At 43.2% G+C, this 19,475-nt stretch overlaps 1 protein-coding gene across 8 annotated transcripts in view; it reads left to right on the forward strand.

The window, feature by feature from the left end:
• The window catches only part of SNED1 (sushi, nidogen and EGF like domains 1), a 291,723-nt gene that overhangs the window by 248,559 nt on the left and 23,689 nt on the right, over window positions 1-19,475 (forward strand). For 6 of the 8 annotated variants that reach the window (XM_073625736.1, XM_073625737.1, XM_073625740.1 and 3 more), the window contains 8 exons: window positions 1,604-1,780; window positions 1,872-1,985; window positions 7,181-7,294; window positions 9,547-9,660; window positions 12,005-12,121; window positions 14,731-15,018; window positions 17,511-17,691; window positions 17,963-18,075. In XM_073625736.1, coding sequence (XP_073481837.1) covers window positions 1,604-1,780; window positions 1,872-1,985; window positions 7,181-7,294; window positions 9,547-9,660; window positions 12,005-12,121; window positions 14,731-15,018; window positions 17,511-17,691; window positions 17,963-18,075 — 1,218 coding nt within the window. The remainder of the gene's footprint in view (window positions 1-1,603; window positions 1,781-1,871; window positions 1,986-7,180; window positions 7,295-9,546; window positions 9,661-12,004; window positions 12,122-14,730; window positions 15,019-17,510; window positions 17,692-17,962; window positions 18,076-19,475) is intronic. The other 2 variants (XM_073625738.1, XM_073625742.1) reach the window with 2 other exon arrangements.

Below are 19,475 nucleotides of genomic sequence, written 5' to 3' on the forward strand. Positions count from 1 at the left end.
ACAGAAGCCTCCTTTTGAACCCATCCAAGATATTTGTTACAAATTTGTTTTTTGGGGTTGCCAATACTTTGGCTCAAAGGATTTCCTGCAAAGAAACCATTCCTAATCCTTCCCTGAGATAAGATCGTGTTGAGGCCTCAGTCCTCTTTTTCGCCTAAGGTGGTTTCTTCTTTCCACCTGCATCACCTCTTACAATATTTTTTGTCCTAATCCTAAGCACCTTAAGCAGAAGGTTCCTCATTCTTTGGATTAGGTTTGTGTTTGTTTTGGCAGTCTAACTCTGTTTGTTTTGCCTGAGGGTACTCGCAGGTGGCAGACTGCTTCTAGATCCACTATTTCATAGTGGACTCATCAACTAATCTATCAGGCTCATTACCTTTAAGGCAAGGTTCCTCCTTTCCTGCTCAACCTCATTCCACCAAAAGTGTTAGTGTTTCCTGAATGATTTAGCCTCAAGCTTATGTTGTTCAATTCTGTAAGGCCGCTACCTGGTCCTCTGTCCACACATTTACTAAGTTTTAGCAGGTGGATTCCCCCTATTACATAAGAGTCCCCCATCACATCAGAAGCTCTCCCCCCTTCCCTTCCCATTAGAATCCCCCCATCACACCAGAAACCCTCCCTTCATTGTTCTGATAGGCAGAGTAGGTCTGGAAGGAGGTGCACTTCTGTCCTCTCCTGAATGCTGGGGATGACACTGCATGCTGTCTGCCCTGGATCTGCATCATGCGTTGCCATGGTGGTGGTGAGCCATAGCAATGAATGATGTTGTGCACCCTGGCCCTAAAGTTTCATTGATTAGTAAGGTGCTTGGAGATGGCCCGCCTGCACCAGGGAAAAGCATGTCACGATCCTGGCAAACTGTTCCATGTTCACAGCAACCTAGAGAAACCCAAACAGCACCCTGGTTGAGAAACACTGGTTTCAACTTACTGAACAGGAATAAAAGGTTCATTTTTGGTGGTGATTTTAAGAAATATCCACCCGGATCTGTTCTCAGAGTTTATTATGTATTGAACATCATAACCAATATAAACATATTATTTAACAGTTTCTGTATTTGAACTTTTTTGCTTAAAGTGCATCTGTGCCGATACTATAGACCAGCCTTTCTCAACCTTTTTAACATTGAGGGACCCTTGAAATAGCTTTCCAGTGACAGGGAACCCCGCTAATAGTTACTTTATCTACAGCGTACAATACATTAGTGTGATGGCCAGTTGGAAGAATGATCCTTACATTTGAGGCCATTTGGAAGAATCCCCCTCTTTCAGATGGCAAAAAATATTACTGGTGCCAGTGGGAAGTTATCTGAGTGGCAGAAACTGCTCCTTGCCCAAGGATCCTCTAGGGGGCACAGTGATGGACTGTGATCCAACTCAGGTAAGTATTTAGGGGGGGCAGGGGGTAGCTGCATGTAAAAGGTTTTTTACCTTAATGGAGATAATCCGTTAAGATAATAACCTTTAGTCTTTACAACCACTTTAATATTACACTGTCTGTCATTTATTTGAATGTCATTCTGGACACTCAAGAACATATTTGATAAACACCCATTAGTTTGAGATATTACTGACACTATTGCATTATGATGTCTTTATAGCAGAGTTGGACTGTGGACCTCCAGAACATGTGAAATATGCCCGGGTGGTGGTGACATCAACATGGCCAGGTGGTAGAGCTGAATATCATTGTAATGATGGCTACATAATGAGCATGCCAAACAACACTCGTGTTTGCAGTGAGGATGGAATGTGGAGTGAGGCACCACAGTGTGAGGGTAGGAGATTATCCATGTTGAGGGCCTAGAGAGACTGAACAAAGCACATATGGTACTGTACTAAAGCTTGTACCTCTTTTTTGTGATTTAGAAATTGATGAGTGTGAATCACAGCCATGCCAAAATGGTGCAGTGTGCAAGGATCGCATTTCCCATTTCCTGTGTGAATGCCCAGAAGGATATATTGGTAAACATTGCGAATTAGGTAAGCACTAATCTGGCAATAAAATTATATTGTTGGTGAGCTTCATATTATAATTCATAAATTGTAGAGAAAGTGTATTTATGATATAATGAAAATGTGTCAACTTTCATTTGAAAATCAAAACAGCACTGGGGCTGATTTATAATTGAAGACAGAACATTTGAGGTACTGCAGCTGATATTTCTAGCACAGGCTACATAATAAAGCCTTGATGATACTATGGGCAACACAGATTTTTTTCCCTCCAGTTTTATACTCATTTGAGCAAATTTGTAGTGGGTGTCCTAGTGTGATAACTGAGCAGGTGGAACATTAGCATTGATGTTGGGTTTGATGCCCTTCTAATGAAAGATGTCTGTGTTGAAACAACACATAATACATATGCAAATAGGTAAGAAAGATTAATGTTGTCTTATATGTACTGAGACGTGAAATTAAAGGTGGGGGGTTCTTTATACACAAAAAAGTGTGATTGGAGATGGTCCTTTAACACCTAAACACAATTGCTTGATGTAGCCTTTGTATATACCTTGACATGCAATAAATCATATAGCTGTGAATAGGCTCTTATAGTTTTCTGTGTTTTAAGATTAGGTGGTTTGCAAAATGGCCTTGCAGCAATGAGGTCTGGAATTCAGTGAATGGAGTTTGTATATTTTCAATGTGTTTGCACTGCACTAATCTTTCCCATACTCTAGCTTTGAGGGAAATCTATCACATTATACTGCCTCTTACAGGAGGATTGGACACTGGCAAACAATCTGTAGGCCAGCCCAGCATAACCCTTCCTACTACCAACATGCCCCAGTTATTTGCTTGGATGGATGTCTTTTTTCAGCTCTGTTGTTAAAAAGACCAACCTATTCTTTTTCCAGCATTTATTTTCTTAATTTTCTAATTATTTTCCTTCAACCAAGACTCCTCTACATCTATGCTAGAGCTGGTCTTTACAATTGTAGCTATCTGGCATGGCCACCCTCGGCCTAGTTTATGGACAGTTGTGACTGGACCTCACTGGACTGGATATTGCATGTGACAATCTCTATGTAAGGCACTTCCAGACCCCATTCTGTTAACAAGTTATATGTGGAGCGATTTCCAGATCTATAACCATTTGCATTGCCTCCGCATGCGTACTATCTCTGATGATTCTCTCTGTGAGATGACCAATCAGATTAAGCACAGGGTATCGCTTTCCACCTATTGTAAAGAGGTTAGCACTGAGGGAGTGAGGGCTGATGTCATATGCTAAGTGGGTTAGTCCGTGCTTTCCTGCCATTCATCAAGTAGGAGGCATCTACTCACTGCTGCTTACACTTTGCAAATAACCACATGGAACTCCGACGATCAGCCCGTTGTTACTGCAAATCTATAGTGACTTCAGTGTCCAGTGACTCTGGGATCCCAACATTGTTCTCTCGGGTCTTCAAAAACTGCCCTTTGAACTTACCAGGGATATTCCCCTGATTACTTTGAGTCCCACAGTGGCTTTCCTTATTTTCATCACCTCTGCGAAACATACTGTATGTCTTTTTTAGCAGCCTTCTCACAAAGATCCTTTTTTTTTACTCCACATAGACTAGGTTGTTTTGGGGTTGAGAGCCTTTTTCTTCCCAAGATGGTTTCTCATTTTCACCCTAATCAGGACATTGTACTTCTGTCCCTCTGTCCTCCTGCGATGCATCCCAAGGATATTTGCCTCCATTGTTTGGATGTAGCATGAGCTGTTCAAATTTATCTTTCAGTTACATCTTCTTTCAGACTGTCTGTCTCTTGGTCTCATTTAGGCCTTTAAGTAGAAAGAAAAATGTTCCATCCATCCCTTTCAATGTGCACACCACTAGAATAGTAAGTGACTTTTGGGCTATTCTGAATCAGGCCTCTGCTTCCCAGATTTGCAAGGCCACCTTAGTCTTTCTTAGGCCTTCTCTGCCACGTGGAGACATAAGGTCTTTCAAGCAGCTCCTTAAGCTGAAGATTGACCCCAGTTTTCACCTCCTGTTTTGTGGGCTGGATAGCAAGTTGTTTGCTATGTTTCACATTCCCCAGTTAGACAGCTTTGGGATGTCACGGTTGTCTCCAAAAACTGAAGCCAAAACTTTTTTCATTTTGGACCCATGTCAGGTTTTTTGCCATCTCTGTCCCCTTGCGGCGATTTCCTTTACTTCCTATGTCCTATCCAAAAATGAAAGAGAAAGGAAATCTCTCCAAAGTAAGGGAAATCCCTGGTAGTCACCAGGGTTACCAAAATTGTCCCTATTGGAAGATTTACCCTCTATTCCCATTTGGGTGACCACTCAAAATTTGAGAATTTTCCTTCACTTTCAGTGATAATGGCCAACAGGACAAAAAAGAGATGGTAAATCTAATCCCATTCTCTGTCCTTCCCACTCTTTTCAAAATGAAAAGTAAAAGGTTTGTCTTTAGTTATACAATAAAAAAAACAGGATATTTAAAATATGGTGAAATTTTTTTTTAGTTCATGTTCCACACTGCTCTGTCTTCATGATACTCCTATTGCTGGTTTTCAAGAAAAATGGAGCATAATGGAAGTGGAGAGGTTATGCTTGGCTGACTAATGCCGCATACACATGAGCGGACTTTCCGGTATACTTGGTCCGGCGGACCAGAGTCCGCCGGACAATCCGATCATGTGTAGGCTTCGGCGGACTTTTTTTCCCCAAAAGTCCGCTGGACCTAGATTTGAAACATGTTTTAAATCTTTCCGTCGGACTTGGTTCCTGACGGAAAGTCCGTTCGTCTGTATGCTGGTCCGACGGAAAGCCCGCTCGTCTGTATGCTGGTCTGACGGACCAGATACGACGCAAGGGCAGGGTATTGCATCTCCCGCTCGCTGCAATAGGAAAAACACATTTTCCTATTGCGGCGAGCGCGGGGCATACCAGGCCCTTAGGTCTGGTATGGATTATAAAGGGAACCCCCTACGCTGAAAAAAATGGCGTGGGGTCCCCCCTAAAATCCATACCATACCCCGATCCGAGCACGCAGTCCGGCCAGTCAGGAAAGGGGGTGGGGACGAGCAAGCGCCCCCCCCGAACCGTACCAGGCCGCATGCCCTCAACATGAGGGGTGGGTGCTTTGGGGGAGGGGGGTGCCCTGGGGGCCCCCCACCCCAAAGCACCTTGTCCCCATGTTGATGAGGACAAGGGCCTCTTCCCGACAACCCTGGCCGTTGGTTGTCGGGATCTGCAGGCGGGGGGCTTATCGGAATCCGGGAGCCCCCTATAATAAGAGGGCCCCCAGATCCCGGCCCCCCACCCTATGTGAATGAGTATGGGACCCCTACCCATTTACCTAGGGAAAAAGTGTCAATAATAAAACACACTACACAGGTTTTTAAAATAATTTATTAGACAGCTCCGGGGGGGTCTTCCTCCGGCTTCAGGGGTCTTCTACCGGCTTCGGGGGTCCCTCCGGTTCCTCTTCTCCCGGCGTCTGGTTGGTTCTTCTCCGCTCTCTCTGGCCTCTTCTCTCGGTGTTCCAATTTTTCTGCCGGGTGATGTTGACCACGCCCCCTAAAACGTCACAGTCCCAGCATGCCCAGGGACTGTGACGGCATAAGGGGGCAGGGTCTCCGCCTATATAAGTCACAGCGGAGCGCTCAGAGAGCAGTCCAGCCGGAGAGACTGTAGTGTCAACATCTGGAGAAGAGGGAAGAAGACAAGAAGCCAGAAGTCCGGGCCTCTGCTGGCAAAAGAGCGGCATGAAGACAGCGAGGAGCCATCAGAAGAACTGGAACACTGGTCGAAGAGGCCCCAGAGAGCGGAGAAGAACCAACTGGACGCCGGGAGAAGAGGAACCGGAGGGACCCCCGAAGCCGGAAGAAGACCCCCAAAGCCGGAGGAAGACCCCCCCGGAGCTGTCTAATAAATTATTTTAAAAAACCTGTGTAGTGTGTTTTATTTTGACACTTTTTCCCTAGGTGAATGGGTAGAGGTACCATGTACCCCATACTCATTCACATAGGGTGGGGGGCCGGGATCTGGGGGCCCTCTTATTATAGGGGGCTCCCGTATTCCGATAAGCCCCCCGACAACCAATGGCCAGGGTTGTCGGGAAGAGGCCCTTGTCCTCATCAACATTGGGACAAGATGCTTTGGGGGGGGCCCTGCAGGGCGCCCCCCTCCCCCAAAGCACCCACCCCCATGTTGAGGGCATGCGGCCTGGTACGGTTCAGGGGGGGGGGGCGCTCACTTGTCCCCACCCCCTTTCCTGACCGGCCGGGCTGCGTGCTCGGATCGGGGTCTGGTATGGATTTTAGGGGGGATCCCACGCCGTTTTTTCGGCGTAGGGGGTTCCCTTTATAATCCATACCAGACTTAAGGGCCTGGTATGCCCCGCGACGGGGCTCGCAAGGTGTCAATCTCGCCAATAAAAGTGGCGAGATTCACTTCCTTTTCTAGTCCCATCGTACCCGAGTCACGTTCAAAATGAACGGACTTGTCCGTGTGTGGGCAAGTCCGTTCATTCTGAAAGTCCGCCGTAACTCCGGCGAAAGTCCGTCAGAAAGAGGGGTGGACTTAGCCTGCCGGAAAGTCCGGTCGTGTGTAGGCAAGTCCGTCCTTTCAGGAAAGACCGTTGGACCAAGTCTGCTGGAAAGTCCGCTCATGTGTACGAGGCATTAGAGCTTTTTTCTAGTGTTCAATTCTCCTGTAGGCAGCAGTAAAACAAAGTTATCTCATAATTCCCTCCGATCTTATGTACCTTATTAAACTCCAAGAAAGGGATTTTCTGGTAAGTCAAAAGTCCTGTTTTTCTCTAACAACACAAAAAAAAAAACTATTCAGCTTCCACTAAGCCCTATGGTGTCTGGTTATATACATGTAAGGATATTAGACTCCAGGTTTCTTTGTGGCATGGACTGATGTAAACCAGTTCTGAGCTTACAATTGCGTGGGTTTCCTCCGGGTACTCCGGTTTCCTCCCACACTCCAAAGACATGCTGGTAGGTTAATTGGATCCTGTCTAAATTGTCCCTAGTATGTATGAATGTGTGTTAGGGACCTTAGATTGTAAGCTCCTTGAGGGTAGGGACTGATGTGAATGTACAATGTATATGTAAAGCACTGCGTAAATTGACGGCGCTATATAAGTATCTGAAATAAAAATTAGGTACTGTAGAATGTGTCGGTGCTAATGACTCCAATTTTAAATGTCACATTGTTGAATTGCAGAGATGAATGAATGCCTCTCTGAACCATGTAAAAATGGAGGCAGCTGCCAGGATTTAGCCAGGGGATTCTTGTGTACATGTCCTGAGGGCTACATTGGGACACAATGTGAGACTGGTAAGGATGTCTCTGATATATTTTCCATATAACATATGGACAAGGGATGCTCTAGTTCTTTGTGCATTCAGATATGAATGAAATACGGTATGTGTGTACCAGATCATGTTATAATATAAAGCACACTCACTATTCCTGTTTTTTTTTTTTTTTTTTAAGTATACCACGAAATAATAAATGGAACTGTATGGATGAATGAGGGTATTAAAGTGATTGTAAAGTCTTGTTTAACATGTCATACTTACCTGCCCTGTGCAGTGGTTTTGCACAGAGCAACCTGGATCCTCCTCTTCTTGAGTCCATCTTCGGCGCTCCTGGCCCCTCCCTCCTGTTGAGTGCCCCTACAGCAAACAACTTGCTATGGGGGCACCCAAGCCGAGCCGCGGCTCCCTGTGTCCATTCAGACACTGAGCCCCAGCCCCACCCCCTTTCTCTCCTCATTGGCTTACTGACTTTGATTGACAGCAGCAGGAGCCAATGGTGCTGCACTGCTGTCTCAGCCAACGAGGAAGGGAGTCCCGGGCAGATGAGACCCTCCTGCAACTTCACTTGCTAGAGATGGCCTCAGGTGAGTATTAGACCCCATTTACACTGAGGCGCTTTACAGGCATTTTTGCGCTAAAAATAGCCCCTGTAAAGCACCTCTCAAGCCACCCCAGTGAAAAAGTCCGAGTGCTTTCACACTGGGGTGGTGCGCTTGCAGGACACGAAAAATAGACCTGCAAGCAGCATCTTTGGGGAGGTGCGGGAGCGGTGCATACACCGTTCCTCACCTGCCCCTTCCCATTGGAATGAATGGACAGCGGGCGCTTTTAACCCTATTTTTTGGCCGCTAGCAGGTGTTAAAAGCGCCCCGCTAGCGGCCAAAAAGCGCTGCTATAACAGCCGTAAAGCGCTGCTAAAACTAGCGGCGCTTTACCACTACCGCCCCCACTGCCCCAGTGTGAAAGTAGCCTTGGGGGGGCTGATTGGGGCTGCTGCACACAGAAGGCTTTTTACCTTAATGCATAATGCATTAAGATAAAAAACCTTCTGCCTTTACAATCCCTTTAATTAAGGTATAGAATGTGGTGGAAGTGTGTGTTTGTTACTATGTCCATATTCAGCACATAGAGTTAAAAAAAAAATGGAACAAAGCACACTTTTCTTTACAATATATACTATTGTGTCTAAAAATTGTGTATACCTGTATGCTTATGTGTACTTAGCTTTTCAGTTTTTTTTTCACTGTGATTTCATTTAATACACTGTATAGTTATGACAAGAACAGTAACCATTACCTTATAATTAGTTTAAGGCCACGTTCATACTAGCCTGCATGGTAAAAAGTCAGCTCTTCAATGTGCAGGCTAGCACAGCGTTGGCTCTGGGAGGATTTTCTTCATCTTTATTGACACTTCATTCATGTCACTGCACAGCAGTGCAGTGAGTTGCGCTGCTGTGCAGTACGGAAAAATGCAGACATGCGCACATCAGGGTTGTGGTATAAACAAAGAACATGTGCCGTAGCAGGGACCTTCAGTTATGAAGTGTTGAAAAACGCAGGTCACCACTTATAGTTTGAACAAGCCCCAAAGGAGACCTATAACCAAAAGAATATAAGCATAAAAAATAAGCAGCCAGAAAACACTGCAAAAATACCGTTCTGTTGTGATGAAAAAATTCTGGGACTTGGAAAACAAAGAAATGTTTCATAAAGATCCTTTCAGAAGGGTTTCACTAAAATCCTGTTTGCCTGGACCTTAGTTTTTGGGTTTAGGCCCTCTTTAAAGCTTTAGTTTGTCGCAAGGCTGGTCCTAAGACGTGTCCATTTTATATAGACCACTACAAATTAACAAAGGCTAATGCAGAGAAGCAAACAAAAATGTTTTTTTGCTATGTTTACTATTGTTAAGCATAATAATTAGGGGAAAGCAATGTCCTCAAATATTTCATAAAATGCGGACCTTTAAAAACGTATCTCTTTTAGGAAATGTTAGATCCTGTATTTAGGAAATGAAACAGAGAGGGAACTTCTGTTCAGAGCTAGCTGTCCAAACACAAGGAGCTTCTCCCCTACAAAGATAGAAGCATCTGAGTTTTTCTAACCATTATTTTCTAGGCTGCATATTGGCAAATATGCTTAAGAAACTAAGTTATAACGTTTATGTTTACATAAGGGCAGATACAAAATCATATAGGAAATGAAATAGGTTCACTTTTAAACCTGGAGTCACAGATGTTTAAAATACTTATTTTTTTGTTTTTATCAGAGCTGGATGGCTGTGACTCCTCTCCGTGCCAGAATGGGGGCATCTGTGAGAATCTAGCAGGCTCGTACCTGTGTGTGTGTCCTAGGGGATACTACGGCTATCACTGTCAGACAGGTGAGAGTGTCTGTGCTGTGTTAATATAACGTCCTATCGCCCAGCATGCCACTAATTATTATTATTATTAATATAATACAGGATTTTTATAGCGCCAACCGTTTGCACGGCACTTTACAACATGAGTGAGGGCAGACAGTACAATTACAATACAATTTAATACAGGAGGAATCTGAGGGCTCTGCTTGTTAGAGCTTACAATCTAAGAGGAAGGGTCAAATGATACAAAAGCTAATAGCTGTGGGGGATGAGCTGATGGAGAAAATAAAAGTACAGATGTTAGGTGGGGGCAGAATAGGCTTCTCCGAAGAGAAGGGTTTTTTCAGGGATCGTCTAAAAGTGGACAGAGAAGGAGATAGTCAGACAGATTGGGGTAGTGATTTCTATAGGATGGGAGTGGCTCAGTAAAAGTCCTGGAGGTGAGCATGGGAGGAGCTGACAAGGGAGCTAGAAAGCAGCAGGTATTGGGCGGTTGGGAAGAAGGAAGATAATGATTAGGTTGTTATTTTGAGACAAGGTTAGTGATGTAGCTGGGGGCAGAGTTGTGGATGGCTTTGTAAGTTGTCAGTATTTTGAACTTAATTCGTTGGGTGAACAGAAGCCAGTGGAGGGATTGGTAGAGAGGGGTTACAGACACTGAACGGTTGGTAAGGTGGATAAGCCTGGCAGCAGCATTCATGATGGACAGAAGGGGGGATAGCCTGTGTAAATGTAATACCGTGAGGAGAGAGTTGCAGTAGTTGAGACGAAAGATGACCAGGGAGTGAACTAGGAGCTTTATGGTGTCATTGGTTAGGAAGGGGCATATTTCGGAGATGTTGCATAGGTTGAGGTGGCAAGATTTCTAGAACCTTGGCATGCAGGTTGATAGTTGTGCCATCAATCTTGACAGAGAAATCAAGGGAAGAGGCACATGCGGGTTGAAATATTATGAGCTTGGTTTTGGATATTTTGAGTTTGAGGAAGTGGTGTGACATCCAGGCTGATATGTCTGTTAGTAAATTAGTGATACCTGAGGGGACTGAAGATGTGAGCTGAGGGGTAGAGAGATACATTTTGGTGTTGTCGGCATAGAGATGGTATTGAAAGCCATGGGAGGCTATTACCTGACCCAAGGAGAAGGTGTAGATGGAGAATAGAAGAGGTCCAAGAACAGAACCTTGGGAGACTGTAACAGAGAAAGGAAGAAGAGAGGAGGATGTAGAATTGTAAGGAAAGCTAAAGGTGCGGTTGAATAAGTAGGATGAGAACCAGGGAAAAGTACAGTTACTGAGACCAAAGGCGTGGAGTTTTTTGAGGAGGAGGGGGTAGTCCAAAGGCAGCAGAGAGATCCAGGAGTAGGAGTACAATAGTGTAGTGTACATTGGATTTAGCCATTAGCAGATTGTTTGTGAGTTTTAGGAGAACAATTTATGTTAAGTGTTGATGGCCAAATCCAGGCTGAAGGGGATCAAGAAGGTTATTCTCAGTGAGGTGGTCGCACATTTGGTTGTAGACTGTACGTTTGGATAAGTTTGGATAAACTAATGTACATTCTCATTTCCTTCATTCTTTTAGTTTGGATTAAGCATTGTTACCATTCTACTTGCTACTGCAAAAGTGTTCTGGTTGCACTCAGACTTAAGCCTGATACACATGGGCTGAATGCTGGGCAGCACCGGCAGGTTCATTAGAAACCGTCCGACATTAAGCCTGTGTATATGGCAGCCGGTCTGACAGAAGCCGGCTGTTCAGCCGGCTTCTGTCGAAGGGTCATGATCGAAAAAGGTCTGACACTCGGCTCCCGATCAGCTCTCACAGCCAATGGCCATCCCCCAGTCAGAACACAGCACAGAAGGGGGAGATCGCTGTACTAACATCGGTTTCCTAGTACAGCAGCTCTGACCTGAGCTGTCAATTTGTAGTGTGTACGAGGCTTTAGACTAGAATACAATGCATCTCAATGTCCTGTACTTTGATGTTTTGTCAACATTCATTCAGCAGGGATGCAGATTACACTTACTGACTTATAGATGGGTGCATAATTTATTGGCTTCGAGTTTGTGAAATCCTTGTTATCATCGTTATGTACAGTATATGTACAGTATATATATAGTTTAGTATGTGGTTGAAATATTCCAGCAAGATCATTTCTTTACAAGTATCTTTTACTTTTTTATATACATGGCACTTTAACATTGCAGTGTTCCATGTCAGACTACAATATAAACATGGGGAATTCTACATTAAAGAGGGAAAACTGGAGCAAAGCGAAAAGCAGATATTATTTCTTCTGTTCTTTGTAAGCGCATATTTGAATACAAAACTGGTCATACTGTAACCAGAGTAACCTTTTGTTTTATAGTGAGTGATTTATGCCTCTTGAACCCATGTGGCAGCCGTGGCGTCTGTGTGTCTGGTACGGATGGCACTGTGAGCTGCACATGTCGGACTGGCTTTACTGGGATCACTTGTGAAAGAGGTAATTTCCCAGGAGTTTGAGTCTCTGCCTCCAGCACCTGGAAGCTTCCCATATTTCTGGTAGACATTGACTTATCATCATTAACTATGTTAACACAAAGACTGTTGATGATAAAGTTACCATGCAAAACTAAGCTCTTACCTGACTACAGTAAGCTGAAATGTGAATCTGATTTCCACAAATTTGTGCTACACCTCATAATTGTTGTAGTATAATAATATCCTCAGAGTACTATCTATAGCTGAAAAACAGACAATTTTTTAAGAATTAATTTTGTCCATTTTTCACTTCACATTGTACAACAGAACGGAACAGTACATACTGTAACCTAGCTTTTGTATATTATTCAGTGTTAAAACCAGGTACCAATCCTCCTGCTTCCTTATTATTGTCAATGACTGGTGACCTGAAAACCCCAGTTTGTGGTGTAGGAAAGGAGTTTCCAAATGCACCATCTGCAGAGCCGCCTGAAGAATGTGGCAGTGTTTAGACTCTTCTCACAGCCACCAATCAGATTAAAACTTGATTTGAAACTTTGATTGTAATAGGTGGTACATTAAGCAGAGGAGGAACTTAGGCTGGCCATACACTAGTAAAATTTTGTTCTGAAATGTTTGTTTTCAGAATGTTCATTGGATTTTCTAATCATTAGTGGGGTCAAATCAACAATTGTTTTTGACCATAGTGTGGAGAAAATTTCAAGGAGTAGGGAATGGAAAATATTTCTTGAGTGAATAGATTTCCACCTGTGTATGTGTTTTTTTGGGAAATTCCATTCATACCGAAATCGAGTGTTAAAAGCAAATTAAATTTGAAAATACTTTTGAAAAACATTCCTCAAGTCTCTGTTGGCATTATCGAATGTTTAGATGAGATTTTCATATAAGCATTCATTCAAAAAGCTACCGCTGTATGACCAGCTTTAGACTAGCACAGGCTTTAGGATGTTTAACCAGTTCCCACCTGGCCTACAGACAAATGACAGCTGGGTGGGACACGTGCCGTTCCAGGTGTAAGTCATATGACATCCTTCCTGGGCCGCGCTGCGAACAATCTGTCACCCGCTGTGTTTGGTGGACACTGATCGGCTGACCGATCAGTGTACTGGCTGTTGCTGGTTCCATATGATCGCTCTGACCAATAACAGCAGATCACATGCAAATTGTACACAATGGATGGCTTTCATTCATGTCATCCATTGTGTACTATTGTGTTGATCTCTGAGATTGGTCACAACGATCACATGATACAGACAGGGCCAATCACAGCCCATCTGTACCATGTGATTAGCTGTGGCCAATCACAGTTAACCACAATAGTAGATACTGAATAAATCCATTTCATACAGTAAAAATGGTTGCTTATACCAGTGAAATTCACTGGTATAAGCAATCATAGTGTGTAAGAAAAAAAAAATCCTGATCACTCCCCCAGGGTAGTACAACATTACTATGGTATTGTATGCATTGCTCTGGTCACAGCATGTTAAAAAAAATCATAAAAGAAAAGAAAACAAATGTGATAAAAAAAAGACAAAAAAATAACAACAAATAGAAAAAAAATTTGGTTTTGTTTTTTTTATTTTTTTTTTACATACTATCATCAGTCAGTGTCCCTGATCACCACCACACCAGTTGATAGGCCATTAGTACATCATGATTGATCAGTTTTCAGATATATATATACCATAAATAATAAACACTAATGGGGTTGGGTTATTTTCACCAAAGAATTGTAACAGAATACAGTTTAGCCTAAGACTCGGTTCACACAAGGGCAACTTGTCAGGCGACTTAGCCGCCTGACAAGTCGCGTTCCGTTCTGTACTATGGAACCGTTCTAATAGGAACGACTGAAGTCGCTCCGACTTAGAAAAAGGTTCCTGTACTACTTCGGGACGAATTCAGGGCGACTTGCATTGACTTCTATACAGAAGTCATTTTGTAAGCCGCCGCTGAAGTCGTGTGCAGGTCGCCTTACAGAGTTGCGCTGCAAGTCGTGCTGCCCCTGTGTGAACCGGGGCTAAATCTATGAAGGAAGATTATTTATTTGCGAAATGTTATAACAGAAACGAAGAAAAACCCAGTGGTGATTAAATATCACCAAAAGAAAGTTCTATTTGTGTGAAAAAAATGATAAAAATGTAATATGGGTACAGTGTTACATGACCGCACAATTGTCATTGAAAGTGTGACAGCACTGAAAGCTGAAAATTGGCCTGGGCAGGAATGGGGAGAAAGGGCCCAGTATTGAAGTGGTTAATTCCACTGACCTTGTGAGCTCCATTCAGAATATTTGCTGTAATGGATTGCAGGGAACACTGAATAAAGTAGACTGAGTGGACTTTCTGATTGCAGTTGCTGAATAACATTACTAGGTCACAGATTACTTGCACTTGTTGCCTGCAATTGCTCTTAAAGAGTAAATTGTGCACTGACAAAGGTGAAGGCTGAAGTCGTAGAAAGAGATGAAAAGCTTTGATCTTTCTGTTGTATGACGTGTCATGTCAGCAGAAGCAGTGTATGTATAATAATAACTTGCATGCTGGAAATGTTGGACTGTGTTTAGGAGAATTTATCATTGTGATGATTTTCATCTTCTTGCCATAGAGTTGCTGCCCCCCCTCTCTCTGTCACTTGGTGCAGTGGGGGAGAACAGTGTGTGGGTGTTTTGGACTCCACCAGAGGAAGTGCCTGGACATTTGCCTGATGGCTTCGCTGTGAGTTATACAGCATTGGACGGCTCCTCCCGGACTGACTTTGTGGAGAGGGGGAACACTGAACATGAGCTACGAGGTCTCAGCCCTGGGCGTCCTTACAACATCACCATTGTCACTGTGAAACGAAATCTGAGGCACAATGACATCAGCCGCCCGCTCACACTTACTGCCCGCACAAGTAAGAAGGTTTATATTAAGTATGGCAATCTAGTGAAGCATGAAAACAAATGAGGTTTATGTTGTAAATATTACAAGGAAACCTGCCTTCCATCAGTGAACAAATACAACTATTATCTGGGTCCTGTGTAGAGCTAGCAATGTAGTCATATAGTCTGTGTGCACATGACAATCCCTTATCCATGAATACAGTTATTTGGACCTGCTAATGATGAGAGAGTTGACTTAATGAGATATTGGTAATTTTTTTTACATTTAATGAACAAATGAATGTTTTTTTGGACAAAATTATTTTGTCCTGAACTAAATAGAATAAAGCTGTATACATTGGTACTCCTGTCTTAAAGCTGAACTTCAGGCAAACCGCAAAATAGATGAAATACATATATGAGACCTGTTTTACCTGGATTTGTTTGTCTGTCCATCCAGTCCTGAGATTTATATAGCTCTGCTCCACAGAGCAGCCTCGTCTAGTGCTGGCTGGGGTGGATGGGTTCTTTGCTGCAGTATTACTTTTACTTACAGCTCCCTGTGAGTGGACAATGAAAGGACAAGCATCACACTAATTAACTCACTTTTTTGTCACTTTGCTGCCTCATCCTGTCAGCATGCTCCCTGCACTGTGGCACACCAGATTAGCACACAGAACAAGCTTGCAGTTCAGGAAAGTATAGGTAAAGTCAGAGACCTCTATCTTCATACTCTGTCTGAGCCAGTGACTCAAGAGGGTCAGCATTGTAGCCAGTGGCGGCTGGTGCTCAATAGCTCAATATTTTTTTTGGGGGGGGGGGATGGGAAGGGGTAATCAGAGGCCTCCTTACCTTAGGAGGCTGATGACAAGGATCCAGGGTAGGGCTGCTGCTCCTCACTCCAGCTACTCCTTGCTCCGGGGCTGTTGTTTCTCCTCCCGGCAGAACAGGAATTGAGTCCTGAGACCTGATTGGCCAGGAGCCCTAAGACTCCCTGGCCAATTGGGTCTCAGGACCCGCTTCCTGATTGGCCGGGAGGAGAATTAGTAAGGCAATAGTGATAATTAATTTGCTATCGTCACACAACTGGGTGGGCTCAGGGAACAGTGTTCTGTGCCCCAAGACCACCTTTTTTTGAAGCCAATTAGAGCCTCAGGCTCTAATCATGTGCTTAAAAAAAAAACCCCCATTGAAATCCTTGCGTTCAGCGCCCTGCATGTAGATTGGGGCCGGTGGCATGGATTAGGGGGGTGGTGCCCCTGCGCCCCGTACGGATGGGCCACCACTGATTGTAGCCAAGCAACAAGCATTTGCAGTCTCTATAGTTCCTTTATAACAATATTCCATTAACCATTTTTTTGCCCTCAGTTTCTCTTTACATAAAGCAATAGGGTGCTTTTGAGTGCAGCGCTGTATCATCAGCCTTATTTATTAATGAAGTTTAAAGGGCAGTAATGATGTTCTGAGCAACCAGTTGGATACTATGTAATGTTGCTACACCGTTGCTTTATCAAATGAGACCGTGCATTTAGATGGTTGAGGTTGCAGCTTATAATTGCCCCCTGAGGAAGATATGGAAACCCCTTGTATTGACACACGTAGGGGAAGGGGACAGGACGGTACGTGTGGTAGGGGAACTACCAGGAACAATCAGCACACCATCCCGTTATCGGACGGTCTTTCTCATTGATTTATGCTCGTTGTAGAATGGCGCACTGACACGCCTGGCTATTGTGAGTACCCTGTGTGGGATCTTTCTACTGTGTTACTAAATTGTCTTTACATACTATACCATGAAGTCCTCCTTTTTCTATTAACATACCGAGGCTCAGTGGTGACCCATCCAGCATTTCAGATCTACTGCTGAACCCAGGAGTAGTTCTAATGCGTGTATTGACCAAGCATGACAGCAAGGTCACACGCTTCAAGGTGAGCCTTCAGTACCTAGGGGGGAGTACCTGAGTGAGAACACAGCATCTTTCTGTTGGATCACCTTCACAACGTTTTCTGAATCGCATGGAGTGTGGAGCACCTGTAGTTTGACACCATTTGAATTTTGCACAGTGCACAGGAGCACTTTTATTTTTATTTTTTATTTATTCGGACTTTTATTCAATCTTTTGGAGTTTTTTGGATCAGTTGCTATTCTCGAACATGTGGTTTATGGTTACTTATCACACTTAGTCACTTTATTATTATAACCATTTCAGGCATTTATTATTTGCTATTGCAATCTATGTATACATTTTTATATTTTTTATATCTTTAGTATAGCATTCATTATTAATATTCATATTTCATGCGTAGCACTTTATTGAAGAGCACTATTCACTAGCATTTATGCTTTAACTCAGATAGCGCAGCATCCATAATTTGATTTGATTCATTTTGCATTGTATATGATGTAATGCTTGCTGCTGAATTATAGAGGATACACTGGTTTTGTATTTATATTCGTGGCTCACAGGACGTTATATATATTAGCTTAAAAGTAATATACAGCTCTGTATGTTTGACAATATAGGACCACCAGCTGTGGACAGAGCTCGTGTTAGTTCTGTCACAGAATCTTCTGTCACAGTCGCCTGGTCACTGAACCCCCACCGACACATTCCTGTGGCGCATGTGCGACTGTCTCTGCAGCACCCTAGTGACAGGACGCAGCAAGCTGAGCAGGAGCCTTCAGTGGGAGAGTACACCTTCAGGTGAGTGTGAGCTGATATATGCGAGTATTCATATACTTTCTTAAAAAGTGTACTTTATTACTAATGAAAAAAAATTGCATATTGGAAAAAATGACATAGTGGGCATTCGTTTTCTGTTGCCCGAGTAAGGGCTCATAGGTGTTAATGTTCCAGTGGAAGGAGAAAAAAAAATTAGTGTTACTCATAGAAACGGATAAGATACCCTCTTACTTTCGAAAATTCACATAGCTATGGTAATCAGATGGCATTTGTTATCTTATTTCATATTCAGAGATCTTGACCCTGGAGAGAAATACACCATTCTAATCAGCACTTTAAGCAACTCTGACACTGGCAATCCGCCTTCAGAGAGCCTACCTAGTGCTCCTTTAGTAGCCTGGACACGTAAGTGCACTTTTATTTTCTAGTAGCTCTTACAAACGCTGTCACTAAACATTGAGTATAACAGTATTTTGTTCGTTCTCTAGTGGAAAATAGCCATTCTGAGGGTAGTCAAGTATTATTAAAAATGCTATTTTACTTCAGAAGCAGCTGGTTATGTCACCTAAAGATATTTCTTCTCATCCAATGAGGGACACAAGAAATGTTAACCTACAGGAGGAATGGACACTGGCAAACAAAACTACACTTCCACCTACAGGAGGAATAGACATCTATGACACTGGCCATAGATCGGTAGAATTTTGAATGAAATTTCTTAGGTAAAGTCTTAGGAAATTTTGTACGAAAATTCTCAGAACATTCGAAGGTCGTTTGTTTGCTTTTAACATTTGATTTTGAAATGAATGGAGTTTACTGAATTAAAACCACATACACTGTTATAAATTTGTTTGGTTAATAAAATATTTCCATCCTGCTTCTTCGATTTTCTTGTACCTGCAGTCAGTGAAATTGTCGATTTGACCAAGTAATAATTTAAAAAAATGAACAAACATTCTTTTCCTAAGAATTTTCATTCTAAATTATACTCATCTATGGCCAGTTTAAGGTGGTTCTAAAAAACTCTCCACTACTTGTTCCCCCATCCCCCTCCCCTCCGATCCCTGAACACTTACCTGCTTCCTCTCACGATCCAGTGCTGTCCCGTGTGCCTCTCCACTCTCCCCTCTTCCTGGTCGCACAGCCATAGGCTCCTGCTGCTGTCAGTCAAACTCCAGTGAAGAGTGAGAGGGGACAGGGCTTATCGGCACTGTGTGTCTATGGATGCATATATCCTGGATCAGGACACATCCACACTGGAGGGTACCTGGGGAAGAGGAGGAACAGACAGCGCTGATGAACCGCCAGAGATGAGGTATTTAATTTCCCGAGCTGGTAAGTATAACAATATTTTTTTTTTCTTTTATCCCCAAAAAAGTCTTCAAATCATGTAATTTTTGTGCCTTTAAAGTCCAGTCAGGGGATATTTTTTTTTCTGGTTTAGTCATTTGGATGTGGCACCCTACAGAGACACTTACCGATAAATTATTTCTGTCCAAAAAAGCCTTCAATATCACTTTAAGCCTTACAACTATTAGCTTTCCTTAGTTTTTTGCTAGGATCGAAGTCTTCAATGATTTTCTTCAATCTAGACTTCTCTACATGGATGCTGAAGCTTTGTCTCTTTGATTGCAACTCTCTGGCTCAGTTGTCCTCAGAATGGCTTTTGGTGTACTTCATCTGGATCCCACTGGACTAGTAGTTGCAGGGATAGCCTGGAAGTGACCTTCAGGCAATGGGGGTCACATAAAGCACCTTCCAGAATCTGTTTTACTTAGCTGCTGAGCACTATCAAGATCCAAAGC

Source organism: Aquarana catesbeiana, linkage group LG04, assembly GCF_042186555.1.
Source record: "Aquarana catesbeiana isolate 2022-GZ linkage group LG04, ASM4218655v1, whole genome shotgun sequence".
NCBI classification, from domain to species: domain Eukaryota; kingdom Metazoa; phylum Chordata; class Amphibia; order Anura; family Ranidae; genus Aquarana; species Aquarana catesbeiana.